This window comes from Cannabis sativa, chromosome 9 (genome assembly GCF_029168945.1).
Source record: "Cannabis sativa cultivar Pink pepper isolate KNU-18-1 chromosome 9, ASM2916894v1, whole genome shotgun sequence".
NCBI classification, from domain to species: Eukaryota; Viridiplantae; Streptophyta; class Magnoliopsida; order Rosales; family Cannabaceae; genus Cannabis; species Cannabis sativa.
This window is the reverse complement of record NC_083609.1, coordinates 53,669,889-53,696,490: the sequence shown is the minus strand read 5'-3', so window position 1 is coordinate 53,696,490 and position 26,602 is coordinate 53,669,889. Positions and strand designations below refer to the sequence as shown.

At 31.4% G+C, this 26,602-nt stretch overlaps 3 protein-coding genes and 1 long non-coding RNA gene across 4 annotated transcripts; 2 read left to right on the top strand and 2 right to left on the bottom strand.

The window, feature by feature from the left end:
* Positions 1-2,693: 2,693 nt before the first annotated feature.
* Positions 2,694-3,656, bottom strand: LOC115702288 (uncharacterized). Its single transcript, XM_030629734.2, has 2 exons — positions 3,353-3,656; positions 2,694-3,271 (listed from the first exon to the last, which is right to left on the bottom strand). The coding sequence occupies exons 1-2, from the start codon at positions 3,654-3,656 to the stop codon at positions 2,694-2,696; spliced, it is 882 nt and encodes a 293-aa protein (XP_030485594.2).
* A 2,198-nt stretch (positions 3,657-5,854) lies between these two features.
* LOC115702286 (uncharacterized) lies at positions 5,855-8,160 on the bottom strand. The gene is made up of 2 exons (XR_009684547.1): positions 7,639-8,160; positions 5,855-6,911 (listed from the first exon to the last, which is right to left on the bottom strand). It is a non-coding gene; the product is annotated as an uncharacterized LOC115702286 (long non-coding RNA).
* A 52-nt stretch (positions 8,161-8,212) lies between these two features.
* On the top strand, positions 8,213-8,950 carry LOC133031482 (uncharacterized). Its single transcript, XM_061104990.1, has one exon. It carries the CDS (start codon positions 8,213-8,215, stop codon positions 8,948-8,950), a length of 738 nt encoding a protein of 245 aa, XP_060960973.1.
* A 14,233-nt stretch (positions 8,951-23,183) lies between these two features.
* On the top strand, positions 23,184-25,055 carry LOC133031002 (regulator of nonsense transcripts 1 homolog). Its single transcript, XM_061104179.1, has 3 exons — positions 23,184-23,512; positions 23,601-23,817; positions 23,913-25,055. Exons 1-3 carry the CDS (start codon positions 23,262-23,264, stop codon positions 24,048-24,050), a joined length of 606 nt encoding a protein of 201 aa, XP_060960162.1. The 5' UTR covers positions 23,184-23,261; the 3' UTR covers positions 24,051-25,055.
* Positions 25,056-26,602: the final 1,547 nt, after the last annotated feature.

The following is a 26,602-nucleotide window of genomic DNA, read 5'->3' as shown; positions in this document are numbered from 1 at the left end:
GGTCATGCCAGATGAACTTCAAGTTAAATCATTTGAGCAATGGTTTAATGTTGGTTTCAATGATAAAAACAAATTGAAGAAGTTCAAACAAGAGTATCGAGTATTGAAGGTGCTGTTAAATTTTGTTGTTGTGAAGGTTAACGATAAAATATGGTTTTACGATCTGAGAACCTCGGGGAGGAATTTATCATATTCGGTTAGTATTTTTCTTATGATATATTAATGGGATTTGTTTTTTCTGTTTGTTTTGAGTTTTTTTGTGTGTTTATAATTTATGTTTTTTTTATGTTCTACGTGGTGCAACATATTGATGTGTGCTTTTATTACTTGACGAAGCAAATTAAGTATGACAAAAGTGTGAGGGTTGCTGCCAGAACCTCTGATTGTTTTTTTGCAGCCCATATATTTGATTTGTACAATAAGTTTTGTGCAAATGATGAGGATATTAATTCTGTTCCTCGGGATACTAAGGCAGCTTCGTATATTGCGGGATTTGGTTTGTTGTGTGGTAAACCATGGTTCGTTTTAGATTTCATGCTATTTCCAGTCAATGTAATGGCTTTGGCACATTGGATTTTGTGCATCTTTGACATCAAGATGAGATGTCTTAAGGTGTGCAATTCTTTGAGGCGTGGAAAGTTTAAGGACAGTCGTAGTTTTGTGAATGCATTTGCTGTTATTTTGCCATTTTATTGTCTCATGTGGATTTCTATGGTCGGAGGTCGGATATTGACAAGAGCACTCAGTATTTTCAGGGAGTGAAGGATACAGATCCTTTAGAAATTGTTTTTATAGATAAATTGCCTCAACAAGATCAATGGTAACTATATTGTATACTTTATTATTTTTTTTTATTAACATTTTAGTTTACGATCGTTCTGACTGTTATTCTTATTCTTTTTTTTTGTAGTGACTGTGGTATATTCGTTATAAAGTATGCTGAATACTTTATACATGAAATGATCAACAATGTCCCCAAAACTTTGAATATGGATTTCGTTCGAAAGAAGATGTGCGTTGAGCTTTTTGTGCATGCTATGAAGAAGGAGTTGAATGGATATGAATCTGGTTCAGCGTTTACTAGAAAGATGCCCAAAGCTACTAGGGGAGCTTTGAAGATTGGATGATTAGTGTTACAATTACTATCTTTAGTTTGGACTATATTGTTTGTATTTTTCTAATGTTTGTAATTAGCATATGTAGTATTTTGCAAACTTTAACATGTAGCTTTTGGTTTTATGTAACTGTTGTGTGTGCAAGGTTTCTTTTGGTTTGGAACACTTAATTAGGTGGTGACATGTTTTTTTGGATGGTATATGAACCTTGTATGTTATGGAACATTATTTTGTGTAAATGAAATTTTTGTGTACTTAAGCAACTAATTAGTTTACGTTTTCGATCGATGATCAATCTAATTAAAATTGATTTTTTTTTTCAGGAAACAAATCACTATCATCAGATAATTTTCTTGTGTACATATCGATATGAGAGGGTAACAGGTACATAATTTTTTTTAATTGGTGTGAGGATACGAATAGGTAATAGATATATTAATTTTTTTTAAAAAAAAAAATGTACATTAATTTTCATTTGAAGATCATTATAACAAAATATAAAACCTAAAATAGATGGATATGGGTAACATGTTTGTTTATTTTTTTGACAAGTTTTTGTTTTTGTAAAATCAGAGGAACCATTATGTTCATAATAGTCTAAGACATAGTACTAATGTACTACTTATTACTGTAAGTATCAAATGTTGTGAAAAAAATGTTATTTTTTTTAAGTACTGATGTTCTTTCTCTTTCGTGTTGGCTTTGGAACTGGTTCAGTTTTGCACGATCTTTTGTTGTGTCCTTTTTGGTTGCATGCCCCACATTTGACCTGTGTTTTTGTTTCCAGCACACCTTTGTACCTTTGTTTTTTTGGCCGCCCTGCTGGCCTCTTGTGTGTTGGGGGTAGAACAATCATATCTTTTATATGATCCGGTACATCCCAAGTTGTAGAATCTGCTAGTGGGAAGATATTATCTTCATATGTTGAGAAAAAAAGTTTTTTTCGTGTAGTAGTATGAGCAGTAGCTGTAGCATGATAGATTCTTTTTCGTTAACACAACCATTGCATGTGAGCAAGGCATTTCATCATATTCAAATTTTTGACAGCTGAAGGTTTTTTTTCCAGGTTTACTATGTATGAGTCGGTACAATCATGTACTTTGTATACAACCAGATTTGATGTTTCCACCTGTGCAAGTAGTTATATTAGTTACATTCTTGATTGCATGTAAAAAAAAATTTAAGCATGTTTATTGGTATACAAACGGGTTTGATTTTGGATATGCAGCAATAGACTAATAAGTTTATTTAATAACTGTATGAGACAATAAAGTGATTTTTTTTCAGTAATGAGTGCAAAAATAAACCAGTACGTCTATTTCAAATAAATATGGAATAATTTTTATAAGGCAGATATGTTACCTTGTACTTTAAGCTCATATCTCGTTCTTTACGTAGACTTTTCTCTGGTTTTTGTGCCAAGTATGTGAATGTAGACAATGCTCTATTCTTGTTGTCCCAATACTATTTTTGAACCAAAGAGTGAAGACATTATAGTAAAGTTGCTATTGGTAACTCTCTTACTTCTTTGAGTGCTGCATTCACAGATTCTGCGATGTTCGATGTCATTGTTTTGTATCACTTGTTTTGGCTGTATAACCTTGTCCACTTACTGTTTCCAACTTCGTTGACCAGATAGTCTCTTATGCTGCTATGAATATTGTCTAAATCTCTCATGTTTTTTTTTTCATATTCAGCAGCATTGTAAGCTTTGGAAGCTCCATTGAATGCATTCTTGAGTTCATCTCCACCATTTTTGAACTTGGTCTTGATATTTTTTAGCAAGTGGTAGCAACAAACCCCATGCATGAGGTTTGAGAAGTTTGTATTTGCTGCTTTCGCAATACTTTCATGTCTGTCTGAAATAATGCACTGCCCTTCTCTTTCACTGTATGATTCTTTTAGCTTGCTGAAGAACCAGTTCCATGAAGTGTCATTCTTAGAGTCTACTATTGCAAATGCTAGTGGAAATATGTGTCTATTTGCATTTTGTGCACTAGCTATTAATAATGCTGCACCATGTTGATTTTTTAAGAAAGTACCATCCGTGACTATTATTGGATTGCAGTGTTGCCAACCTTTGATGGAAGCACCTATTGCGAAGTATAGGTATTTGAAGTGGCCATTTTCGTCTGTGACAAGGTCTGTGATTGTTCCTGTAATTCAATAAACCATTTAGTATATTATATTTTATAATTTTGTTTGGAAAACTTGGTTTTAGGGTTGTCAAGTAGTACCTAGGTTGCATTTTTCCATCATGTATAAGATTCTTGGTATTTCAGAGTACGATTCGTGTGGACAGCATCTTGCATCTACAATAGCTTTTTCTCTAGCCCTCCATGCTTTTTGGTAAGATATGGAGACACAATAGTCATCTGCCATGTCATCCACTATTTCATTTGGTGTGTAGTCTCTCTTTGGCTTTACAAATTTGGTTCTTATTACACTACCAATCAGGTTGCTTGTTGCATTAGGATGGTCTACAGATGTGACATCTATTGAGCATGTATGAGAATGCTGAATCTTTCTGATTTTGAACATGTTTGTTTTTTCATGTTTTGATGCCAAGAAACTCCATGTACAATTTTCATCGATGCAAACTAGCTTATAGTCAAGTTTGGAGGATCTCTTTACCTTGAAGGGTTGATTTCTTCTTATAGAGTATAGGCTGACAGCATTTTGTAGAGTTTCTTTGTTTGAAAAAACTTGTCCAACAAATATGTTATCAACATGAGGATCTGAGATCACCTGACTTGTTGCTTGCTGGCTTGTTTCAATTGCATTTTCAACTTAATTGATTACGAAGTCTGCCATATTTTGTGCATACTCTGTCCTTGTAGGTATAGCTTGGGTGATTTGCATTGTATGTTCAGAGTAGTCGTGATTGATGGAGTTGTTACCAATATTTTCTGTTGGAATGGCTGTCGAAAGGTTTACCATCATAGGGTATTTGGTCTCATCATCATCTTTTTTTTTTTCTGATTTGTTCATAAAATTTGCAGCCATTGTCATCTATAATCTTCATGGGTGGTATTCCTAATTTAATTTGGAATTGAACATCAATGTTTTGTTTACTTCTGTCCAAACCCAAAGTAGAACATATTGTTTGTGCAAGTAGGTTGTAAGAACATTTTGATGGTATTAATATCCCTGTCACTTTAAAGTCTGTGTAGTTTGTTTTGTCCACTCATTGTCCATTATAAAATATCATAACTATTCTTGGATCTTCCATATCAAACTGTCATCAATCAATGCAAATGTAACTTTTGTTATAAACAATTTTATATATTCTAAGTATTTTTTTTTGTTGACAAATATACGTATAAAAATGATTTTCTCACATAATTATTGAAAGTATTTTTGTATAATAATCAGTTATGTATTTTTAATTTTTATAATTACCTATTTTGGTAGCTTTTGGTGGTGCGACTAGGAAAGGCAAAGGAAGACGATGAAGATGTACATGTCGTCGATTACACTGCGGAAGGTAATTTTTGCTTAACCTTTGATTTTTGATCGCATTTGCTGTGTCGACTGTTTGGTTGATATGTCGTAATGTTGTCTGATTGCTTCGTTGGTTCTGAATTAATGTTGATCGGCTAGCTGTGATTTTTTGTAACTGAAGCTTTTTTTTTTGTTTTTTAATGGAGATTTTTTTTTTTGAGAGAAGTTTTACAGCTGTGATATTGATTTGTATAATCGCAGGGAAGCGATTTTGAAAATCGTTATTGCAGTTTTCAAAATCGAAATTTGTTTTTAGGATGTTCGATCGGTTGTCGAACGAAACCTTTTTTTTTTGTTCGTTAATGGTTTTTTTTTTCAAGATTTGATTTGAATTCTTAGATTTTGAATTATAGATTTATAGGTTTCCTTTTTTTTAATATAAATCGCGCGCTGTTTAAGAAATTCAATCCCTTGATTTTCGGATGATTACAGCGCGTTGAAGAAACGAGATTGCAGGCTGGGTTTATTTTGGATTTACGGTAGGGGTGATGACGTGTCACGTTATTAGGATTGCATTAGATTAATTAACGTCATTTATGTTAATAGATTGTAAATTACGTATATATACGAAAATTTCCCATTTAAATTTTCTTGAAATTCTAATGTGTGTATTCTTAATTGTGATGACAGAATTCTAGACGCATGGATTAGATTATGAAATAGGGGAAAATCCATTTCTAGTAATTGCTTACTTTTGATGCAAGTATGAGATTATGAGATTAATAGGTACAAAATGTCGTTTATATAACTAAACTAATTTGTTTTGTTTGTCTATGTAGTTTGAATTTAGTCCTCATATTCTTTTTCCTGCTATGTAAGCAAATCATTTCTTATGTGTATATATTATTGGTACATTTCAAAATTTCTTATGCTTCCAAATCTCACTTACTATAATTTGTGAGTGTTGACTATAAAACTCTTAAAAACAAGCTCATTGAGCTTTTACCATTCATTTGGTTTTTGTGTAGAAGTTGCAAACTTCTTTATCAGTCACTGAGGATTGAGGATGAGGACGGGGCTGGTAGTAGCTCCACCACGGAGGATGAGAACGGGAATGATAATAGCTATAACTCTACTACTAATTTCAAAGCCAAGTCTTCAAAGGAATTTGAACTAGATATGCAGATGAAGAATTCATTGTTTTTTGTTTTCCTGGGGAATTTGACCACCAACAAAAGGGTTTGTGATAAGTCCCGAGAACTCCAAACTCAAGTACACAATGAAACAGTAGCAAATAGCACAAACAGCAGCAATAATAGGAATAGAACAGTAGCAAAACAATAGGAAATGTATATTGAATGTATGAGAAACCCAATTACAAAGTAAGGGAGCCCTTAGGCCCCTTTGGTGCAAATAGAAATTTACTCAATACATTACCCCCTCTCTATTATCTTACTCACCTATATATACTATTGTATTTTCTCCTAAACACTACCCTCTAAACAAAGACTCAAATACCCTTCTATTTAATATATGCTAGCCCACCATACTAATCGCAGGGTCTAACAGTTTGGAAGGCATTGCATATGTCATGCAATCTTGATTTGCTTAAATATGTTCTAAGTAATCGTTCATGGGTAAGCTTTTTAACTAGAATGTGTTTCCATTAACCATGCTTCAATCTGTTTCAATTCATTTACCTGTCCTGAGGAGAATTGTTGCAGATGTGAGGTGAAGTTAGTGAAGAGTCTATCTTCCAATATGAATGAGTCTCAGACTAGTGCAGTTCTTGCTTGTCGTCACATGATGCACTGCAAGAGCAGAGATGCTTTTGAGCTTATATGGGGTCCGCCTGGGACAGGAAAGACGAAAGCCAATGCTACTCTTCTTGTTTCCCTCTTAAAAATGAACTACAGAACTCTTCTTTGTGCACCCACAAATGTTGCAATAACTGAAGTGGCTTCGCAAGTCCTGAAGATAGTTACAGAGTCTAAATCCATGTTCTGCTCATTAGGAGATATTCTTCTGTTTGGCAATATGGAAGAACTCAAAGTTGGCTCAGATATTAAAGATGTATTTTTGGAATATCGAGTTCAAAGGCTTGTGGAGTGTTTAGGTCCGGATGGATTCTATTCATCTCATTTGAGAATTGATGGATTCTAGTTCTAGTGCATGCCAAAACATAGATTCTTCAAGTTCAACTATAGCAACTAAGCCAGAGTACAAGCAAGTCTTTCTTTAAGGAGATCACTATTCATATTAACATTTACATTGGCAACTACATTTACATTCTCTTATTAACAAATGAACAAATGCATATGTCAATAGTGGCTCCCACATGACATCACCCACCTGAAATGAGTTGCCAAAATGTTATAAGCTATTCATATTTGAGGTACAAAAATCCAATATGAGAATAGGATCAACTTGACTCTACAAGAAATAATGATGAGAATTGCATTCTTAATTGTAGTTAGTTATCCCAAGTAAACAAACAAAAACATATAATGTAATATTCCCCTAAGAGAAACTAAATACAGACAATCAGTTAATCATCAAACAAAAACAAATCACTTGAAAAGTACAACCTCATACATACTCATAGTAACTCCTAATGTCCCACTTGTTCAATGACACCATTAACAGACAGAACAAGTTCTTATGATTCGTTTTTTTTAGTACTAATTAAGTTTATAATAGAAATTGTACAAAGCTGAATGTTATCTATGAATGGTGAAAATCAACACACAGAACACACAGTAGTAATTAGTAAAAGTCTAAAACACTACTCCATTTGGTCACACAAACTTACAACCCAAAATCTCATCTTTCTATTTTATTTAAATAAAACTAATTTACTCTTTTTTACACAAAAATTTCATCTGCCAATCAATTCAATTGAAGAAACTACTCAAAACCTTATAAAAATAGAAATAATTACATATACACTTGTGTGTACAAATGGATGTGATCTTCGATCCACCAAATGAAAAATCCTTCTCGATTGAATTGAAGTGGGTTTCTTTGATATAATCCTAGAAATTAATCAAGTAAAAGATAGAGAAGTACCACGCCATACCTAGAAATCAACCGAAACCCTTGTCTTGAATAATAATCGCCAAGTTCGAAATCTTCCAAAACTCTCACATCTGCCTAATTATCCCCACCACCACTCAAATCTACTCAATAAGGTGACGCAGAACTGTATAGTCGCCATATCTGTTTGTGGAAATTAATGAGCTATTTGAACATAGCAACGGAAAAGAAACTGAAGGAATCGTTGGAAGGAATCGATGAGTTCGCCGACGATTTGTAACAGTAACCAGTAACCAGTAACCAGTAACCAGTAACCAGTTCGTTGAGAAGAATGTGGGAATAAAATAAATAAGATAAAAAACGTGAAAGGGGTAAAAATGACCTTACAATCAACCGAAAAAATCCAACGGCTCATATTAATCCTACTCCTAATAGAATGTAGATTTGAATTACATTAAATAGTGGTCTGACTCCTTATTATCGTTTTTCATCTCACCCTCTCTCTCTTTCCTAAGCTAATTGAATACATTTGATAACCCTAATTTCGAAACTTCTAAAGCTCAAATTTTTCTTAAACTTTGTAAATTAACCAAAATTAATCATTTCAGTGATTAATTATGACTTCTCCTCAAGTAATTGGTGATCCTCATTACCATATATCACCCTATAGATATAGTTATACTACTCAACCTAACACAATAGAAGAAGAGCCACATGCTCGTTACTTTACCATTAACTTAAATGCCAAGTTTATTCTTGCTCCACACTCATCTAGTATGGAAGTTGAAGATGAAGAATCTTTATTCGACGACGACGCGGGAAATTCCACTGCTTTTTTAGAAAATATTGGATGGATTTCGTACGAGACATTGATGAAGAGCGACGTTACTGAAGCCCTACTTAACATTGAAGACATGCTTGCTGAGGTCTATCTTCCTTCTCTCTCTTTTATTGCCGTTGGCGTTATTGATTGCGGTAGAAAGATGATGAACAACAATGATTATGATAATAATAATTTGAATGAAGAAGTCGGTGTTAATATTTCCGTTGAAGTTTTTGTTGATGAACTACCTCAACTTGATGACGACGACGATGACGACGATGATGACGATGATGACTTTGATATGAATGATGTTCCAATTCGCTTTGTAGCGGCAAGTGAAGAGTCAATCGAGAAATTAGAAAAAGTTTGGGTTAAAGATAATCCAATTTTTTGTTCGATTTGTTTGGAGGATGTTTCGGCTGGTTTAGAAGCTACTAAGTTACCATGCACTCACGCGTATCATGAAGAATGTGTTGTTGAGTGGCTACAAGTTAGTAAATTTTGTCCAAATTGTAGAGTCGAGATAGTTTAATAATCATGTACTTAACAAATTTTTACTCATATATATAAGCTATGTTTGGACCATTTTAATTATTATATATAAAGTTGTGCATTATATAAACATTTTGAAGGAATTCATTAATAAAGTTTTATGATCTGTTTTGTTTAGTGAGTATATTATTATTTTTGATTTTGGTGGTTGCTTCAAAAAATAATATCGTTAGTTTAATAATTATGTACTTAACAAATTTTTACTCGTATATATAAGCTATGCTTGGACCATTTTAATTATTATATATAAAGTTGTGTATTATATAAACATCTTGAAGGAATTCATTAATAAAGTTTTATGATTCGTTTTGTTTAGTGAGTATATTATTATTTTTGATTTTGGTGGTTGCTTCAAAAACTAACGATATTTATGATTCTATAGCATTATGTTTAATGTAGTGATTTTTTGTTGTAACATCATATGAGAAGAAATCCAATTTAAGTAACTATTCAATTCTTATTATGTTATGAATACTTTGATAATTAGTTAATGGATTAAAAATATAGGCTTTGTTGGGTAACAAAATGAAAACAAAATTGAAACTATTCAATTCTTACTACTTTTTCTTTTTAATTAAAAATATGAAAACAAAATGAAGAAATGGACATATGGTATCCTATTTTTTATTTTATTTTTTAATATTATAGTTTATTATTTACGTCTCTTAAAATACTAAAAGATATCCGAATACTAATTACTCCATTGTATTCTCTTGTAGTATGCATGAAATATGTATAGAAATTTTTTGTTATAGGACCTACTAAAAAGACCCCATGATGAGTGTAAATCTTTAATTAGTTCTATTTTCAGTATTAAATTTTATTTTGTTAAGCGATCTACTAACAATGTTGTTTATTGTCTTGCTCGTGGTGTTTGGATGAGCTTTTAAAAATTCTTAAAAGCTTTAAGGTTTAGTCCTTTATAACTACACATTAAATAATTTTTTAAAAAAGTAGAAGTTGAGAATTGATGCCTAAACTTCTTAGCTTAAAGTAACACCTTTTACTACTATACCAAACAACATTTGTTATATTTTCTTCTTATTTAATATTTATGTATACTAACAATTTTTTTTTTTTTTTTTTTTTACAATTTTGAGGCCCTGAGCGTTTGGGGGCTTGAGGCGCAAGCCTGGCTCACCTACCCTTAAGGTCGGCCCTATTTTCCTTCAAACTCTACAATATTTATAGGCATACTAAATAACATTTATGGTGTTGATCTAATTATGTGTGCTATTACCACAAATTATTTTTCAAATTAAGGTTACAAGCTTCTCTTGTCATATTGATATTGTTAGGAAATATAAAAGACATGTCACAAGATAAGTTATTTATAAACAAACATTACTATAAAATTATGTGATATTATTGTTCATTAACACAAATAAGGTTTCAAACAAAAGAAAAAAAAAAAAAAAAAAAAGAGGAGAAAACTAAGAGTACATAAAGTTGCAGGTATTCAATGTTTGACATGTGTTGTGCTATTGAGAACAACCTAATATTGACATGGATACTCGCTCACCCTTATATCTACAGGTGTGCTTTATCTTTGCATATGAATATAATCAATAAACATGTCTAAATCTATGACATTCCACATATAGATTCCAATTTTATTAAATCTTTTTCCCCTCAACAAAATACTCAGCAAATGAGAATATATATATATATATATATATATATATGAAACACCATTTAATGGGTATTACCCATGAATGGTTACTAAACAAATTTAGTGCTATCTCTCTACACACAAATAATAAAGAAAATAAGAAAAGGAAAACACATAAGTTCAAACAAAAATTAATCATATAATAAAATGAAATACATTTTAGAAATGGAAACAAAAAGAACACACACCTAGACAACTCGGTTGAAATGTCACCATCCAAAACTATCTGAAAGAGATTACTACATAATTTTCATAGCATAAGGTATAGCAGAGAAATATATGTCGTCGCGTTCATAAAATCTAAGCACGACCAACTAAGAAGGTAGCAACACACAAAATGACTCTACTGCTACCAGTGCAAGATGATTCTTATTGTCACATATCAATGAATATTATATGCATTGCAAAACCCATTATCATCTCAGCAACAAGATGTTTGCAGTTGATAATTCTTGAATAAAGAGTTCTTTGTCATGTTTTTAAACTTAACTTGTGTGTGTGTGTTTTGTTTATTTTTTAGTTCTTTTCTTTCCTTTCAATGTTATTTTGTATTTTTATATTAATTTTTTTGGGTAATTTGGAGCGTTAGTGATAATTATTAAGTTTGATTTGAGTTTTGTTGATGAAAAAAGTTTAATAGAGAAAATGCAAGATTTTGCTAAAAATTTGCAGGGATTTTACTGCAGCAAAAGTAGCAGGGGCTGAATGTTGAAAAAAGATGACGTGACAATTCATTAATTGATGTGGCAAAAATTAGCTGAAGTGGCATAAATATATGTGGATCGTGATTGATTTGTGAGAAAGTTTCTAGAAAATTCATAAGGCGCATGTGGAATTAATTTTATGAAAGATATTTTTGTGGAAAAGAGGAATAATATTACCTAGTTTCCATTACACCATTTTGGGAAACATAATTTCTTAGCAGCCACCATTATTGAAAATACTAAGGGAATGAAGAAAAAGAAGAAGAATAAGAAGAAAATGAGTGCACAAGAAAGAAGGAAGAAGGAGTCATCTATACAGTTTCTTCTACTCCTTTAATCTTTTGTATTTTGTTTTTATACTTCTTTATTTCATTTGGGTATCTTTTATAACCTTGAGCATGTACTAATTTTCTTGTAGTTAGAACTTTTAATAAATCTTGGATTGTGAATTTTATTAATGTTTTATGAATGTGTTTTTGGTAATAGAAGTTTTGTTCATTCAATGATGCTTAATGTTTGTCTACATACTTTTGCTTGATCACCAATTTTAAGTTGTTAGCTAATCTTGATTTTAGAAAAAGTAAGATTAGTGGAAATACTTGAAAGATGCAAGATTATCACCTTAAAAAAGTTTGATGTGTAAATTGTTAAGGAATATTTTATTTATTTTGTATGACCCATGAGAAATTGATACTTAATTTGTATTATTTAAGTCTAAATTTGCATAGAAATATATTAATTTAGTCTTGAGAGCTCATAATATATAAGAAATTATATGTTTTGGTTGATAAAATTTAATTACTAATACATTCTTCCATGACATTTACATTAAATTTGTATTCTAAGAGAATTTAATTGTTCTAGCTCATCACTTTTCCCGTTTACTTTCTTGTTATATTTACTTTATATTTAGTGCTGATTTAATTCAAATCAACTCTTTATTGTTTTACCTAAATTGTTAGTATTAATTTTTGTATAATTGATTGTTAATCAATTCATGTGGAGAGTGGAGAGATACTCATACTTATCACTTTATCTAATTTTAACACAACAACAATTCAATTCTAGTAAAAGTTAATAGCCAAATTTTTGACTTTCCCCTCAACTTTTTCATTTTTCTCATTCTCATTTCACTTAAATAATAAGTAACTTTAGTCTAAAGTAATTTATTTTTTTGAATAAAATCTTCAGCTTTATTTAACTGCAATCATTCATGATTACAAGAAGCAAATCGGTAGAAACCTCATTGCTCATAAGAGTACGATCAGCGACAAAATAGGATGCTCGAGCCAAAGAGTGAACAACTCTATTTGCAGACCGTCTTACAAAAATAACGAAAACATCACGCAATTGTTCTAAAAACATTTTACAATTAAAAATAATACTCTCAAAAATATAACAACAAAGGAAGATCACTTCTAATTGCTTAAACACGGATAGACAATCAGTTTCAACCACCGTTCCTTGCCAATCTCTTTGTTTTATCCAACTTAAGGCCTCCCTTACCCCCATTGCCTTCGCCAATTCAGGAGCAATGTTCCCTGCCCGACATCTAGTGATAGCCTCGACCAATTGACCATTAGCATCCCTAGCCACACACACAAAACTATAAGTGGCATTGGTGTCAAAAATTGCAGCATCAATATTTACTTTCAACTTGTTTGCAGTAGGTTTTTTCCAGGTCTCTCCTCTGTCTTCCTCTGTTAGAAACGCTGCTGTAGGAACCAGCAGCTTGTCTTGAGCATTACACCAATTAGAGAGAGTAGACTTGGCCAGAAAAACTACACCAGCAACCGTCGACTGTTTGTCCGTCCAAACCAGTTCATTTCTGGTTTTCCATATCGCCCAATAAAGCACTGCAATATCATCTCTCCTTTCTTTCTCCACTTGCTTGAACATGACTTCCAGCCATCGTAACGGCTGGGACATTCTTCTTCAAACCAGCAAGCTCCCAACAGCTACTATCAAACGGACAATCCACCAGATAATGATAAGGAGTTTCAACATTGTTAACACACCTTGGACAGCCACTATCAACTTGTACATGCCTAGATGGAAGACGCGTTTTAGTATGAAGACAATCAGAAGCCGCTCGCCATACAAGATCTTTAACTTTAGGAGGAACATACAACTTCCAAATACCATTCCAAATCGCAGTATTACTTGGTATTTGGAATGGTAATAATCCACTATAAATTACACCAAAAACAGATGAAAGCACAGTAATATAGGGAATCGAACAAAGATTACACAATATGACTAAATTTTTTTGACAAATTGAGAAAAATGCCTATTCAATATCAAGTTTTAATCTGATACAAAATAAAGAAACACTGTCAAACAACACAGCCAATAATATATACGAGTTGTTCTCGTTAACATTGAAGCTTAAATATAAAAGAAGATCATATATATAAATGATTGAGCACCATTAATTTCCCATTTAAATTTTCTTGAAATTCTAATGTGTGTATTCTTAATTGTGATGACAGAATTCTAGACGCATGGATTAGATTATGAAATAGGGGAAAATCCAATTTTAGTAATTGCTTACTTTTGATGCAAGTATGAGATTAATAGGTACAAATGTCGTTTATATAACTACTAATTTGTTTTGTTTGTCTATGTAGTTTGAATTTAGTCCTCATATTCTTTTTCCTGCTATTTCCATTTTGGGATATACTTTTGATGTGTAAGCAAATCATTTCTTATGTGTATATATTATTGGTACATTTCAAAATTTCTTATGCTTCCAAATCTCACTTACTATAATTTGTGAGTGTTGACTATAAAACTCTTAAAAACAAGCTCATTGAACTTTTACCATTCATTTTGTTTTTGTGTAGAAGTTGCAAACTTCTTTACTTAACTAATAAACTTTGTTTCTTTCTAGGTGAAAAAAATTCCTGAATCATTTGAATGGGTTCAGAATTATTTGGGATCTTTTGTGTACCCTTTGTTGGAAGAAACTCGAGCGCAGTTATACTCAAGTATGGACACGCTGCATCATAGATTACCTTATGCCAAGGCAGTTGCTTTTGAGAAAAAGTTTATCAAGTTCAAGTTGATTACTGGAGGAACAGATTCAATGATAAAACTTTGCCTGGAGACATGATGCATGATTTTAGTGAATGCTAAACCAGAAACAGGAAGATTATGGGCCTTTATATCAGTCACTGAGGATGAGAAGGGGAATGATAGTAACTCTAATTGTACTACTAATTTCAAAGCCAAGTCTTCAAAGAAATTTGAACTAGATATGCAGATGAAGACATCATTGTTTGTTGTTTTCCTGGGGAATTTGACCACCAACAAAAGGGTTTGGATTGGAAGGCATTGCATATGTATTATGGAAGATGAAGATGAAGAATCTTTATTCGACGACGACGCTGGAAATCCAACTGCTTTTTTAGAAAATATTGGATGGATTTCGTACGAGACATTGATGAAGAGCGACGTTACTGAAACCATAGTTTACGTTCAAGACATGCTTGCTGCGATCTATCTTCCTTCTCTCTCTTATATTGCCGATCGCATTATTGATTGCTGTAAAAAAATGATAAACAACAACGATTATGATCATAATTTGAATGAAGAAGTCGGTGTTAATATTTCCGTTGAAGTTTTGGTTTATGAACTACCTCAACTTGATGACGACGACGACTACGACGACGACGACGACGATGATGACGACTTTGATATGAATGATGTTCCAATTTGCTTTGTGGCGGCAAGTGAAGAGTCAATCGAGAAATTAGAAAAAGTTTGGGTTAAAGATAATCCAATTTTTTGTTCGATTTGTTTGGAGGATGTTTCGGTTGGTTTGGAAGCTGCTAAGTTACCATGCACTCACGCGTATCATGAAGGATGTGTTGTTGAGTGGCTACAAGTTAGTAAATTTTGTCCAAATTGTAGAGTCGAGATAGTTTAATAATCATGTACTTAACAAATATTTACTCATATATAAGCTATGTTTGGACCATTTTAATTATTATATTATGAAGTTGTGTATTATATAAAAATCTTGAAGGAGTTCATTAATAAAGTTTTATGATCCGTTTTGTTTAGTGAGTATATTATTATTTTTTATTTTAGTGGTTGCTTCAAAAACTAACGATATTCATGATTCTATAGTATTATGTTTAATGTAGTTGTTTTTTCTTGTAACATCATTTTGATCATTACTAAATGGATGAAAAATATAGGCTTTGTTCGCTAACAAAATGAAAACAAAATTTAAGCAACTAATTCAATTCTTACTATTTCAGGTTTTTTTTTTTAATTAAAAATTTGAAAACAAAATGAAGAAGTGGATATTTGGTATCTTATTTTTTATTTTATTTTTTAATATTGTAGTTTATTATTTACCTCTTATAAAATACATAAAATACTAAAAGATATACAAATAGTAGTTACTCCATTGTTATTCTTGTCTCATTTATTTGTTGAACTATGCAATTAAATAAGTAAATTTTTAATTAGTTCTATTTTCAATATTGAATTTTATTTTGTTAAGCACTAACAACACTTCTCATTATCTTGCTTGTAATGCTTGGATGAGTTTTTAAAAGCTCTTAAGATTGCTCACTACAGAAAACAATATTTGTTATATTTTTTCTTATTTAATATTTATGTATGGTAACAAATTTTTTTGTCACAATTTTGAGGCGGTGAGCGTTCGGGGCCCGAGGCGCACGCTTGGCTCACGTACCCTCAAGGTCAGCCCTATTTTCTGTCAAACTCTACAATATTTACAGGCATACTAAATAACATTTATGTTGTTGATCTTATGTGTGGTACAACAAATTATTTTTCAAATTAAGGTTACAAGCTTCTCTTTGATGATACATAAAAGAGGAATTGTGTCATGTCATATTGATATTGTAAGGAAATAAAAATGACAGAGTTACAGGTCAAGTTATTTATTAACTAACATTATTATAAAATTATATGATATTATTGTTCATTAACACAAATAAGGTATCAAACGAAAAAAAAAACATGATGAGAAAACTAAGAGTACATAAAGTTGCAGGTTTTCAATCTTTGACATGCATTGTGTTATTGAGAATAATCTAGCTAATATAGACATGGATACTCTAGCTCGGTTTGCTTTATCGTTACATATGAATATAATCAATAAACAAGCCTAGATCTATGTCGACATTAATTCCAAATTTTGAAGCTTTTTCCCCTCAACAAAATACTTAACAAATGAGAACATATATATCATGCTATCTCTATACACAAATAATAAATAATAAAAAAAAGGAAAACACATAAGTTAAACCCAAAATTAATCATAATAAAATGAAATACATTTTAAGAACGGAAACAAAAAGAACACACACCTAGACAACCCGGTTGGAATGTCACCATCAGGAATTACTACATACTTTTCACAACATAAGGCATTGTAGAGAAATCTATGTCGCCATGTTCATAAAATCCAAGCACGACCAACTAAGAAGGTAGCAACATACGAAATGACTCCACTGCTACCAATGCAAGATGATTCTTATTGTCACATATCAATGAATATTATATGCATTGCAAAACCCATTATCATCTTAGCAACAAGATGTTTGCAGTTGATAATTCTTGAATAAAAAATTATTTGTCATGTTTTTTAACTTAATTTGTGTGTATTTTGTTTATTTTTTAGGTCTTTTCTTTCCTTTCAGTGTTATTTTGTATTTTTGTGTTCTTTTGGGTAATTTAGAGTTGTTAGTGATAATTATAAATTTTATTTGAGTTTTGGTATTTTTTAAGTCTTCTCTTTCCTTTCAGTATTATTTTATATTTTTGTGTTCTTTTGGGTAATTTAGAGTTGTTAGTGATAATTATAAGTTTTATTTGAGTTTTGGTGAAGAAAAGAGTTTAATAGAGAAAATAAAAGATTTTGCTAAAATTTTGCAGGGATTTTGCTGCAGCAAAAGTAGCAGTGGCTGAATGTTGAAATTAATGTAAAAAAAAGATGACGTGATAATTCATTAATTGATGTGGCAAAAATTAGCTGAGGTAGCATGAATACATGTGGATTGTGGCTAATTTATGAGGAAATTTCTAGAAAATTCATAAGGCACGTGTGGAATTAATTTTATGAAATATATTTTTGTGAAAAAAGAGGGATAATGTTACCTAGCCTCCATTACACTATTTGGGGGAACACAGTTTCTTAGCAGCCACCATTATTGAAACTACTAAGGGAATGAAGAAAAAGAAGAAGAATAAGAAGAAAATGAGTGCACAAGAAAGAAGGAAGAAGGAGGAGCCATTCATATTGTTTCTTCTACTGCTTTAATCCTTGGGAATTTTTTAGTTTTATATGAAAATGATAAAATAATTCTACAAATACTATTAGCTAAAATAATACACAATTATTGAGGTATTTATACAGAAATCATAAAAATAAAGCCATCAAATCATGAAAACACCCTGCCATTCTAGTTTCAAGTTTCTTTTTTTTTTTTGCTGATTTTTTTTTTTTTTTGGTTATCTCCTCTGTTGTCTTTTTGTTTATTATAGATATATTTTCTTTCCTATTAATATTTCTAAAAAAAATATTAGTTTCACTAAATAAAAAAAATACTAATTATTTTATTTTAGCTCATACTATTACAATTTATTTTTCGAGACAATTATTTTAATATGTGAAAAATATAAATATTTGCTATCACAAAAAATAATGATCCAAATAAAAAGTATAATTTATTTTATATATATTCATATATTTGAGCATTAACATTAGGCACCAGTAATTGTAGTACTAATACCACCATGAGGTAACTTTTTTTATTAATGATTAGTGATATTTCACAAAAATTATTAAATTAAAATCTTTAAGGCCCAATTTTTAATTGCAAAATTACACTTAGTATGGGATTTTAAAAGTTCTTATGATAAATATGGCACATTTAAGTTTGGCCAATTTATATGGTATTTTTTTGTTTTTAGGTTTTTGTATGGTATTTGATATGCCATATATATGTAATTAGGTTTCTAAATCCCATATTTACTGTTTTTATTTGTTTAGGAAGTTTTATTTGTCATTGATGCCGGAAAAGTCACTGGAGTTTCTTTGTCGGTGCGGGAAAAGTCACGGAGTAGCGGTCGGTGCGGAAAAGTCGTCGGAGTTCTTTGCGGCGCGGAAAATTCATCGGAATTGGCATTTTCACCGGAAAAATCACCAAGAAACCGGTTTCTTAAAGTCTAAGAAACCGGTTTCTTGGTGATTTTTCCGTTGACAATGCCAATTCTGACGACTTTTCTGACGCTAGCAGCTACTCCGGCGACTTTTCCGGCACCGACAGTAAACTTCAAAAAAGTCATTAGAATTGGCATAGTCGCCAGAAAAATTACCAAGAAACTGGTTTCTGGTTTCTTGATGAAGAAACCAGTTTTTTGGTAATTTTTCCGGTAATTTTTCTGACGACAATGGCTTGACGAATTTTCTAGCGTTGGTAGCAACTCTGACGACTAATACACCGACAGCTACTCCGGTGACTTTTTCAGTACCAACAGTAAACTCTAGGAAATTCGTCAAAATTGTCATTGTCACCGGAAAAATTATCGGGCTAATCACCAAGAAACTGGTTTTTTTTCGGTTTCTTGATGAAGAAACCAGTTTCTTGGTAATTTTTTTATATTTTTTTTCTCTATTTGGTTGATTGATGAAACTGGTTTCAATTATTTTCAGTGTATATCATTTTTGTTTTGTTTTCATAATCTTTATTATTGTTGTGTAACAAAATTAGTTCCTTGATGAAGAAACCACTTTCTTGGTGAAGAAACCAGTTTCTTGATGAAAAAACCACTTTCTTGGTGATTTTTCTAATGATTTTGCTGGCGACAATGCCAGTTCTGACGACTTTTTTTACGCCGACAATAACTCTGGCGATTTTTCCAACACCAGGAACTACTCCGGCAACTTTTTCGGCACCGACATCAAACTCCAGAATAGTCGTCGGACTTGGCATTGTCACTGGTAAAATTACCGAAAAATCACCAAGAAACCGGTTTCTAACATCAAGAAACCGGTTTCTTGGTGATTTTTCCAAAATGACAATGCTAATTCGACGACTTTTTCGGCATAAAGAACTCCGGCGACTTTTTCGGCACCAATGGCGGCACTCGACGACTTTTCCGTGCCGACAAGAACTCCGTGACTTTTCCAAAGACGAGTGACAACTTCGGCAATCACTATAGTTTTATTTGTTTTATTTTTTTAAAAAAAATAAATATGAAGGGAATTTTAATATCTTTTATGGTAATTTAATTAAGTTTTTATTTTTTATGAATTTTAAATTCAGATTTCTTTTTAATGTTTTGTATGGTTTTTTTTAGAAAAAAACCATATTTTTAGTTTGATTGGTTAGATAATGCCATATTTAGTGGTATTTACTTTTTATGCCATATTTATCATAACCTTAATAATTTTTCCCATATTTTTGAAAATAGCCCATAACATATCACACCTTATACGTAATAGTTAGACATCACTACCATTTCCTTTTATATAATGTTAACTAAAGAATAAATAAACTGTTAATTTAAGTAAAAATTAATTAATTATACCAACTAACTTCACAAAATATTATATTTTATTATTATTATTTTCATATTTAAAAGTAACCATGTATTGTTGTTTAAGATAGTTTCACATTCTTTCAGTAACTTTTGTTACCTTTAAACATGTGTGATAAAATTACAGAGTTAGGATAAAGTACACTTAATATCAAAATTAATAAAGTCAATTTTTTTAATATTAACGATTCTAATATTAAGATACTATTTGGTTTCTTTATAAGTTCTTTTAGGAATTTATCAGAAATGTTTCAATAAGATAAACTCATTTAAAATACTATTATGTAAGTTTTAAAAATGTTAGCTTATTATATTATATGATAATTCATTAGTTTCAAAAATTAACTATAAGGTTGCCCAAGTAAATTTTAAATGATATACCATAATATAACTTCAAAATAACTATTTGATTATTAAAATGTTTACAAATAAATTTTAGAGGTAACCAAATTGTATCTCAAAGTATATGATATAAAATTATTTTTTTACGTAAAAGTAACTAATTAATTTTTTATCAACATTATAAGTAACCAAAATATTATTTTGAAGACGTGAAAACATTAAATAAAAAATAGAATCTAGGATGAAAAAGTTTATTATATTATAGATGTACGTTAGTTGATTGATGTTATTTATAGTATATTAAAAAAGATAACATGAAAAGATGAAACAATAATAACAACAATATTTTTTTTTACTCAAAAGTAACTAACTGGTTTCTTAAAACTAAAAAAAAAAAAAAAAAAAACCAGAACAAAAGAGAGTAAGTTTTGGATTTTTTTTTTAAAGTATTGATTGAGTTGTTCCTATGTCCAACAATGATTCCGTCTCTAATTTTTAGGTATTTTCGGTAGTTTGAGGAACAGTTTCGATACTGAACTCATGATCGATCTTGTGGCGATCATAACCGAAGCTTTTTTTGCTCGTTAATGGAGTTTTTGTTGGTGAGAATGGTTTCAAATTGTGACTTTGATCTTATATATGATCGCAGTAAGATTTTGTAGATCTTGTCAGTAGTCTGAGAAATGATTTTGGTTATAAATGATTGATTGATGTTGTGTTGTTTGTGAACGAAGCTTTTTTGTTCGTTAATGGAGTTTTTTTTCTTCTTTTTGTGAGAATGATTCAAGTTGAGATTTTAATATTCTTTTTTTGGTTATAAATTTAAAGATTTTATTTTCAGTATTGTGTTTAATGCGTTTTTCAAAGGACCCATTAATTAGTCCCCTAATTAGAGGAAGAATATGGTACAGGTTTTGTGTTTGGGATACTGATATGGACTTATTTTGATTTACGGTAAGGATGCTGACGTGTTACGCTAATAGAAAGATATTAAATTAATGGACGTCAATTATATTATTAAAATATCTATTACGTATACTAATGAAAATTTCCCAAATTTTAATTAGTTTTATTTTCAATATTGAATTTTATTTTGTTAAGCGCTAAGAACACTGCTCATTATCTTGCTTGTAATGCTTGGATGAGTTTTTAAAAGCTCTTAAGATTGCTCACTACAGAAAACAATATTTGTTATATTTTTTCTTATTTAATATTTATGTATAGTAACAAATTTTTTTGTCACAATTTTGAGGCAGTGATCGTTCGGGGCCCGAGGCGCACTCTTGGCTCACGTACCCTCAAGGTCAGCCCTATTTTCTATCAAACTCTACAATATTTACAGGCTAAATAACATTTATGTTGTTGATCTTATGTGTGGTACCACAAATTATTTTCGAAATTAAGGTTACAAGCTTCTCTTTGATGATACATAAAACAGGAATTGTGTCATGTCATATTGATATTGTAAGGAAAGAAAAAAGACAGAGTTACAGGTTAAGTAATTTGCGGCATAACCTCCTTAAGTGGCCAGGTTCTTGCAAGTAACTCTCAATTTTAAAATTTTGGTGGTAAAACATCATAAATCCAAGTTCTGTTAGCACTTAGCCATTTCCATCTATTTTGTTAACTGCCATGGTGGAATGTATACGTGTACATGTGGCACAATTTTATTGGTCCACATAAATAAATATTTAAAAAATAAAATAAAAAATAATTATTTTAAAAATAAAAAATTAAAAAAAAAAAGTCTTTTAGTTTTATTTTATAATTAGAATTATAATTTTTTTTATTAAATTTTGATATGTACTCGTAAGCTTTCATATTTCGTTTTCTCCATGGAAATCATACTAATCTCTGTGTTTTTATTTATATATATAAAAATATATAATAGACCCATATTTTTGCTACGAAGCTTCGGAGGCAAGAAACCTATTTTCCTTCAAAAAATGAAAATGGGTTAAGCTTTGTTGTATTTCTCAATCTAATTTAGTTTTCACATTCCATTCATGACTAGAGCGTATTTATGTATGTTTTTGTTATATAATAAAGAGATTTTGGAGTAGTATAATGTGTGCGTGCATATATATAAATATATATACAGGTTAAGGGAAATTGTATTACCTGTCCTGAGGAGAATTGTTGCAGATCTGATGAGAAGTTAGTGAAGAGTCTATCTTCCAATATGAATGAGTCTCAGACTAGTGCAGTTGTTGCCTGTCTTCACATGATGCTACTCTTCTTGTTTCCCTCTTAAAGATGAACTACAGAACTCTTGTTTGTGCACCAACAAATGTTGCAATAACTGAAGTGGCTTCTCAAGTCCTGAAGATAGTTACAGAGTCTAAATCCATGTTCTGCTCATTAGGAGATATTCTTCTGTTTGGCAATACGGAGGAACTCAAAGTTGGCTCAGATGTTAAAGATGTATTTTTGGAATATCGAGTTCAAAGGCTTGCGGAGTGTTTAGGTCCGGATGGTTGGAACCATTGCTTTCCTTCCATGATAAGCTTACTTGAACGTTGGGTTTCTCAGTACCGTGTTTTCCTGGAATCTGAATTGATAAGAGAACAACAAGAACAGAGCTGTGGAACTAATATTAAAGAAGAAATCATAGAAAAGTTCAAACCATTTCTTGATTACATGAGACAAAGGTTTGCTTCCACTGTCAAGCAGTTGAGAAAATGCATTTGGATCTTTTGTACGCATTTACCTCAAAGTTTCATTTTGGATCAAAATTTTCTAAACATGACAACCCTTACTGTGTTACTTGATAGTTTTGAAGCACTTCTGTTACAAGCGAAGTATGTATATACTTTCACTTCTCTTTTTCTTTTCTTAATAATTACTCTTTCATCCTGATTTTGCAATATATAATTCCTTATCTACAATGCTTTTTTCTGAACAGATTTCTGAGGAAGCTAGTTTTGGAAGAAGTTTGTTTCAGAGGTTGAGCGCACTGAACCATTTGGTTTTTTACACATCATGGCATGAGACCAAAGCTAAACTTAGTATTGGTGTGGTGTCTCCCTATTCTGCTCAAGTTGTTGCAATTCAAAGAGAAGGTTGGAAAGAAGTATGACTATATTAATGGCTTTCGAGTGAAATTGAAAACAATTGACGGGTTCCAGGGTGGGGACGAAGACATTATACTAATGTCAACCGTAAGATCTGATATAGGCCAGACATTGGATTTCATATCCAAACCTCAGAGAACGAATGTTGCTCTCACTAGAGCTAGGTATGCCACTGATGTTTTTCCCCAAGCATGTTGTTGCCTGGTTTTCATAAGCGTGAGTAAAAAATGTCTGTTCTATTGATCTGTCCAGGCATTGCTTGTGGATACTTGGTAATGAAAGAACCCTTGCTAATAGTCAATCTATTTGGGAAGCTCTAGTCATTGATGCAAAAAAGCGTCTCTGTTTCTATAATGCTGATGAAGATGTGAGTTTGGTGAAGGCTATGTTAGAGATAAAGAAAGAGCTTGATCAATTCGATGATCTTCTTAATGCTGATAGCATGCTTTTCAGAAATTCGAAGTGGAAGGTAATTTTTAGTGCTCAGTTGCTCTTGTCAGACATACATATATGACATTTCTATTCTAATTTTTTTATTTCTGTCCTTGCCATTCCAAATTTCAGGTTCTTTTCAGTGATAACTTTTTGAAGTCCTTTAGAAAGTTAACACCTATTCGGAAAAAAAAGTCAATTTTAAACCATCTTCTTAAGATTTCCGGTGGTTGGCGGCCTAAAAGATTTCTAAAAAGAATCGGGAAGTAGAAGTTCTTTGGAGATAATGAGATTTAAGGTTGATGGCCAAATTGTTATTAGTACAGTGGACATCGCAAAGAATTCGAACTACTTCCAAGTACTAAAGATATGGGATGTCTTGTCTCCGGATGATGTACCAAAACTGATAAAACGCCTTGATAACATTTTTGGTAACTACACAGATGATTTTGTCAACCTGTGCAATGAAAGACTTTTCAATGGGTAGGTAGTTTTGCGTTTGAATAATTCCTAGCTAACATTGCTAATTAAACTTTGCTCTATACTCTCCCATCATATTGTGTTATTGATATGCTTGGAAATACCAAAGGAGTGGCCACCCTCTTTGGATTTTGTTAGGTTTAAGGATCTCTCTAACAACAAATCTGAGAGTGAATCAATTGGTCCTTCCTCTGATGGAGTAAGTTATGTTGAGAATTCGAAGGTCAGTGAAAGTTTGCTGCTTATGAAGTTCTACTCCTTGTCTCATGGTGTAATAAAAAGTGCTCTAGCTAATTTTTACTTTTTTAATTTAAAAATATTTAGTTACATGCATAATACAGGGTGGGTTGGAGATTAGGATAACTATAAGTCTATAACCACGGGTTATATTATGAGAAATGTTAAAGGGCAGTGCCTAGCACCCTTCTATGTGTCAATATCGCTATTGGTCCAATTAAATATCGGGTCCCATATAATTTAATATAATAGTTTATAGAGAGTATCGCTAGCCAATCACAATACGACATGTCGAGAAGGTGCTAGGCACCACTGATGTCTAATAGCAATGCTCGTTATATTATTTATCTTGATCGAAATCTACTGTCTTGGAATTCAAAGAAACAAAAAAGTACAGCACTTTCTTCCACCAAAGATGAATTTTGACCAATTGCATCTACTAACTACTAAGGTCCTTTGGTTGCATCCTCTACCAATTTATGAACTTTGTATTCCATTAATTGGATGACCCGCCCACTGATGGAGGTACATGAAACAACAAGAAAATTTAGCTTAGGATCATTAAATATAAAGTGTGGTCTTTTAATATACCATCTAATTAAAAATAAAATATTTATACTTTTAATATTTTTTTCTCTCAAAAATAATTTCACATTTCAAAAAAATCTCTCTTTAACTCTCACTTTTTGGCATTGAACTCCTTTCCAGAATCCTCTCTGTCGAACCCAGAACTCCAATCATTTTTCAGTCTAATATCACAAATACATTGCTACAATCATCTCTTAACATCACTAAATACGCAAAACATTGTTAATTATCACTAAACTTCATGTATAACTACAGATTCGATCTATTATTACAAATATATTGCTAAATATCGCAAAAAAATAGAAAAAAAAAAAAGAGAGAGAGATAGGTTGAGAACTCTAGCAATGTGTGAGGATTTTGAGGTAGTTGAGCTCGTGAATTTCGGGGCTTTGGGGTAGAGACATCGAGACTTAGAGAGAGAGAGAGAGAGAGAGAGAGAGATCGTCAGAGAAGACGACGGTAGAGGCTTGTGACTGGATTTTTGAGTCTGGTTCGACAGCAGTGGTTCTGGGTCGAGATACAATGCCGAAGAGTGAGAGAGTTAAAGAGATTAAAGAGATAGGCTTTTTTTTCTTAAATGTAAGGATATTTTTGGAATAAAAATATATTAAAAGTGTAAATACTCTATTTCTAATCGGGTAGTATATTAAAAGATCAAGTTTTACATTTAAGCATGTTAAACGAGATTTCTCAAATATACAGTTATTGGTAATTAGTCCCTCCCCCAAAATATATTTGTTCACAATTCGCCCCCTCAACTTAATTTCTCAGTGCTCACTTAAATAAAAATAAAATACTTAACAAATGAGAACATATATATCATGCTATCTCTACACACAAATAATAAATAAAATAAAAAAAAGGAAAACACATAAGTTAAACCCAAAATTAATCATAATAAAATGAAATACATTTTAAGAATGGTAACAAAAAGAACACACACCTAGACAACCCGGTTGGAATGTCACCATCCAAAACTACCTGAAAGGAATTACTACATACTTTTCACAACATAAGGCATTGTAGAGAAATCTATGTCGCCATGTTCATAAAATCCAAGCACGACCAACTAAGAAGGTAGCAACATACGAAATGACTCCACTGCTTCCAATGCAAGATGATTCTTATTGTCACATATCAATGAATATTATATGCATTGCAAAATCCATTATCATCTTAGCAACAAGATGTTTGCAGTTGATAATTCTTGAATAAAGAGTTATTTGTCATGTTTTTAAACTTAATTTGTGTGTATTTTGTTTATTTTTTAGGTCTTTTCTTTCCTTTCAGTGTTATTTTGTATTTTTGTGTTCTTTTGGGTAATTTAGAGTTGTTAGTGATAATTATAAATTTTATTTGAGTTTTGGTATTTTTTAGGTCTTTTCTTTCCTTTCAGTATTATTTTATATTTTTGTGTTCTTTTGGGTAATTTAGAGTTGTTAGTGATAATTATAAGTTTTATTTGAGTTTTGGTGAAGAAAAGAGTTTAATAGAGAAAATAAAAGATTTTGCTAAAA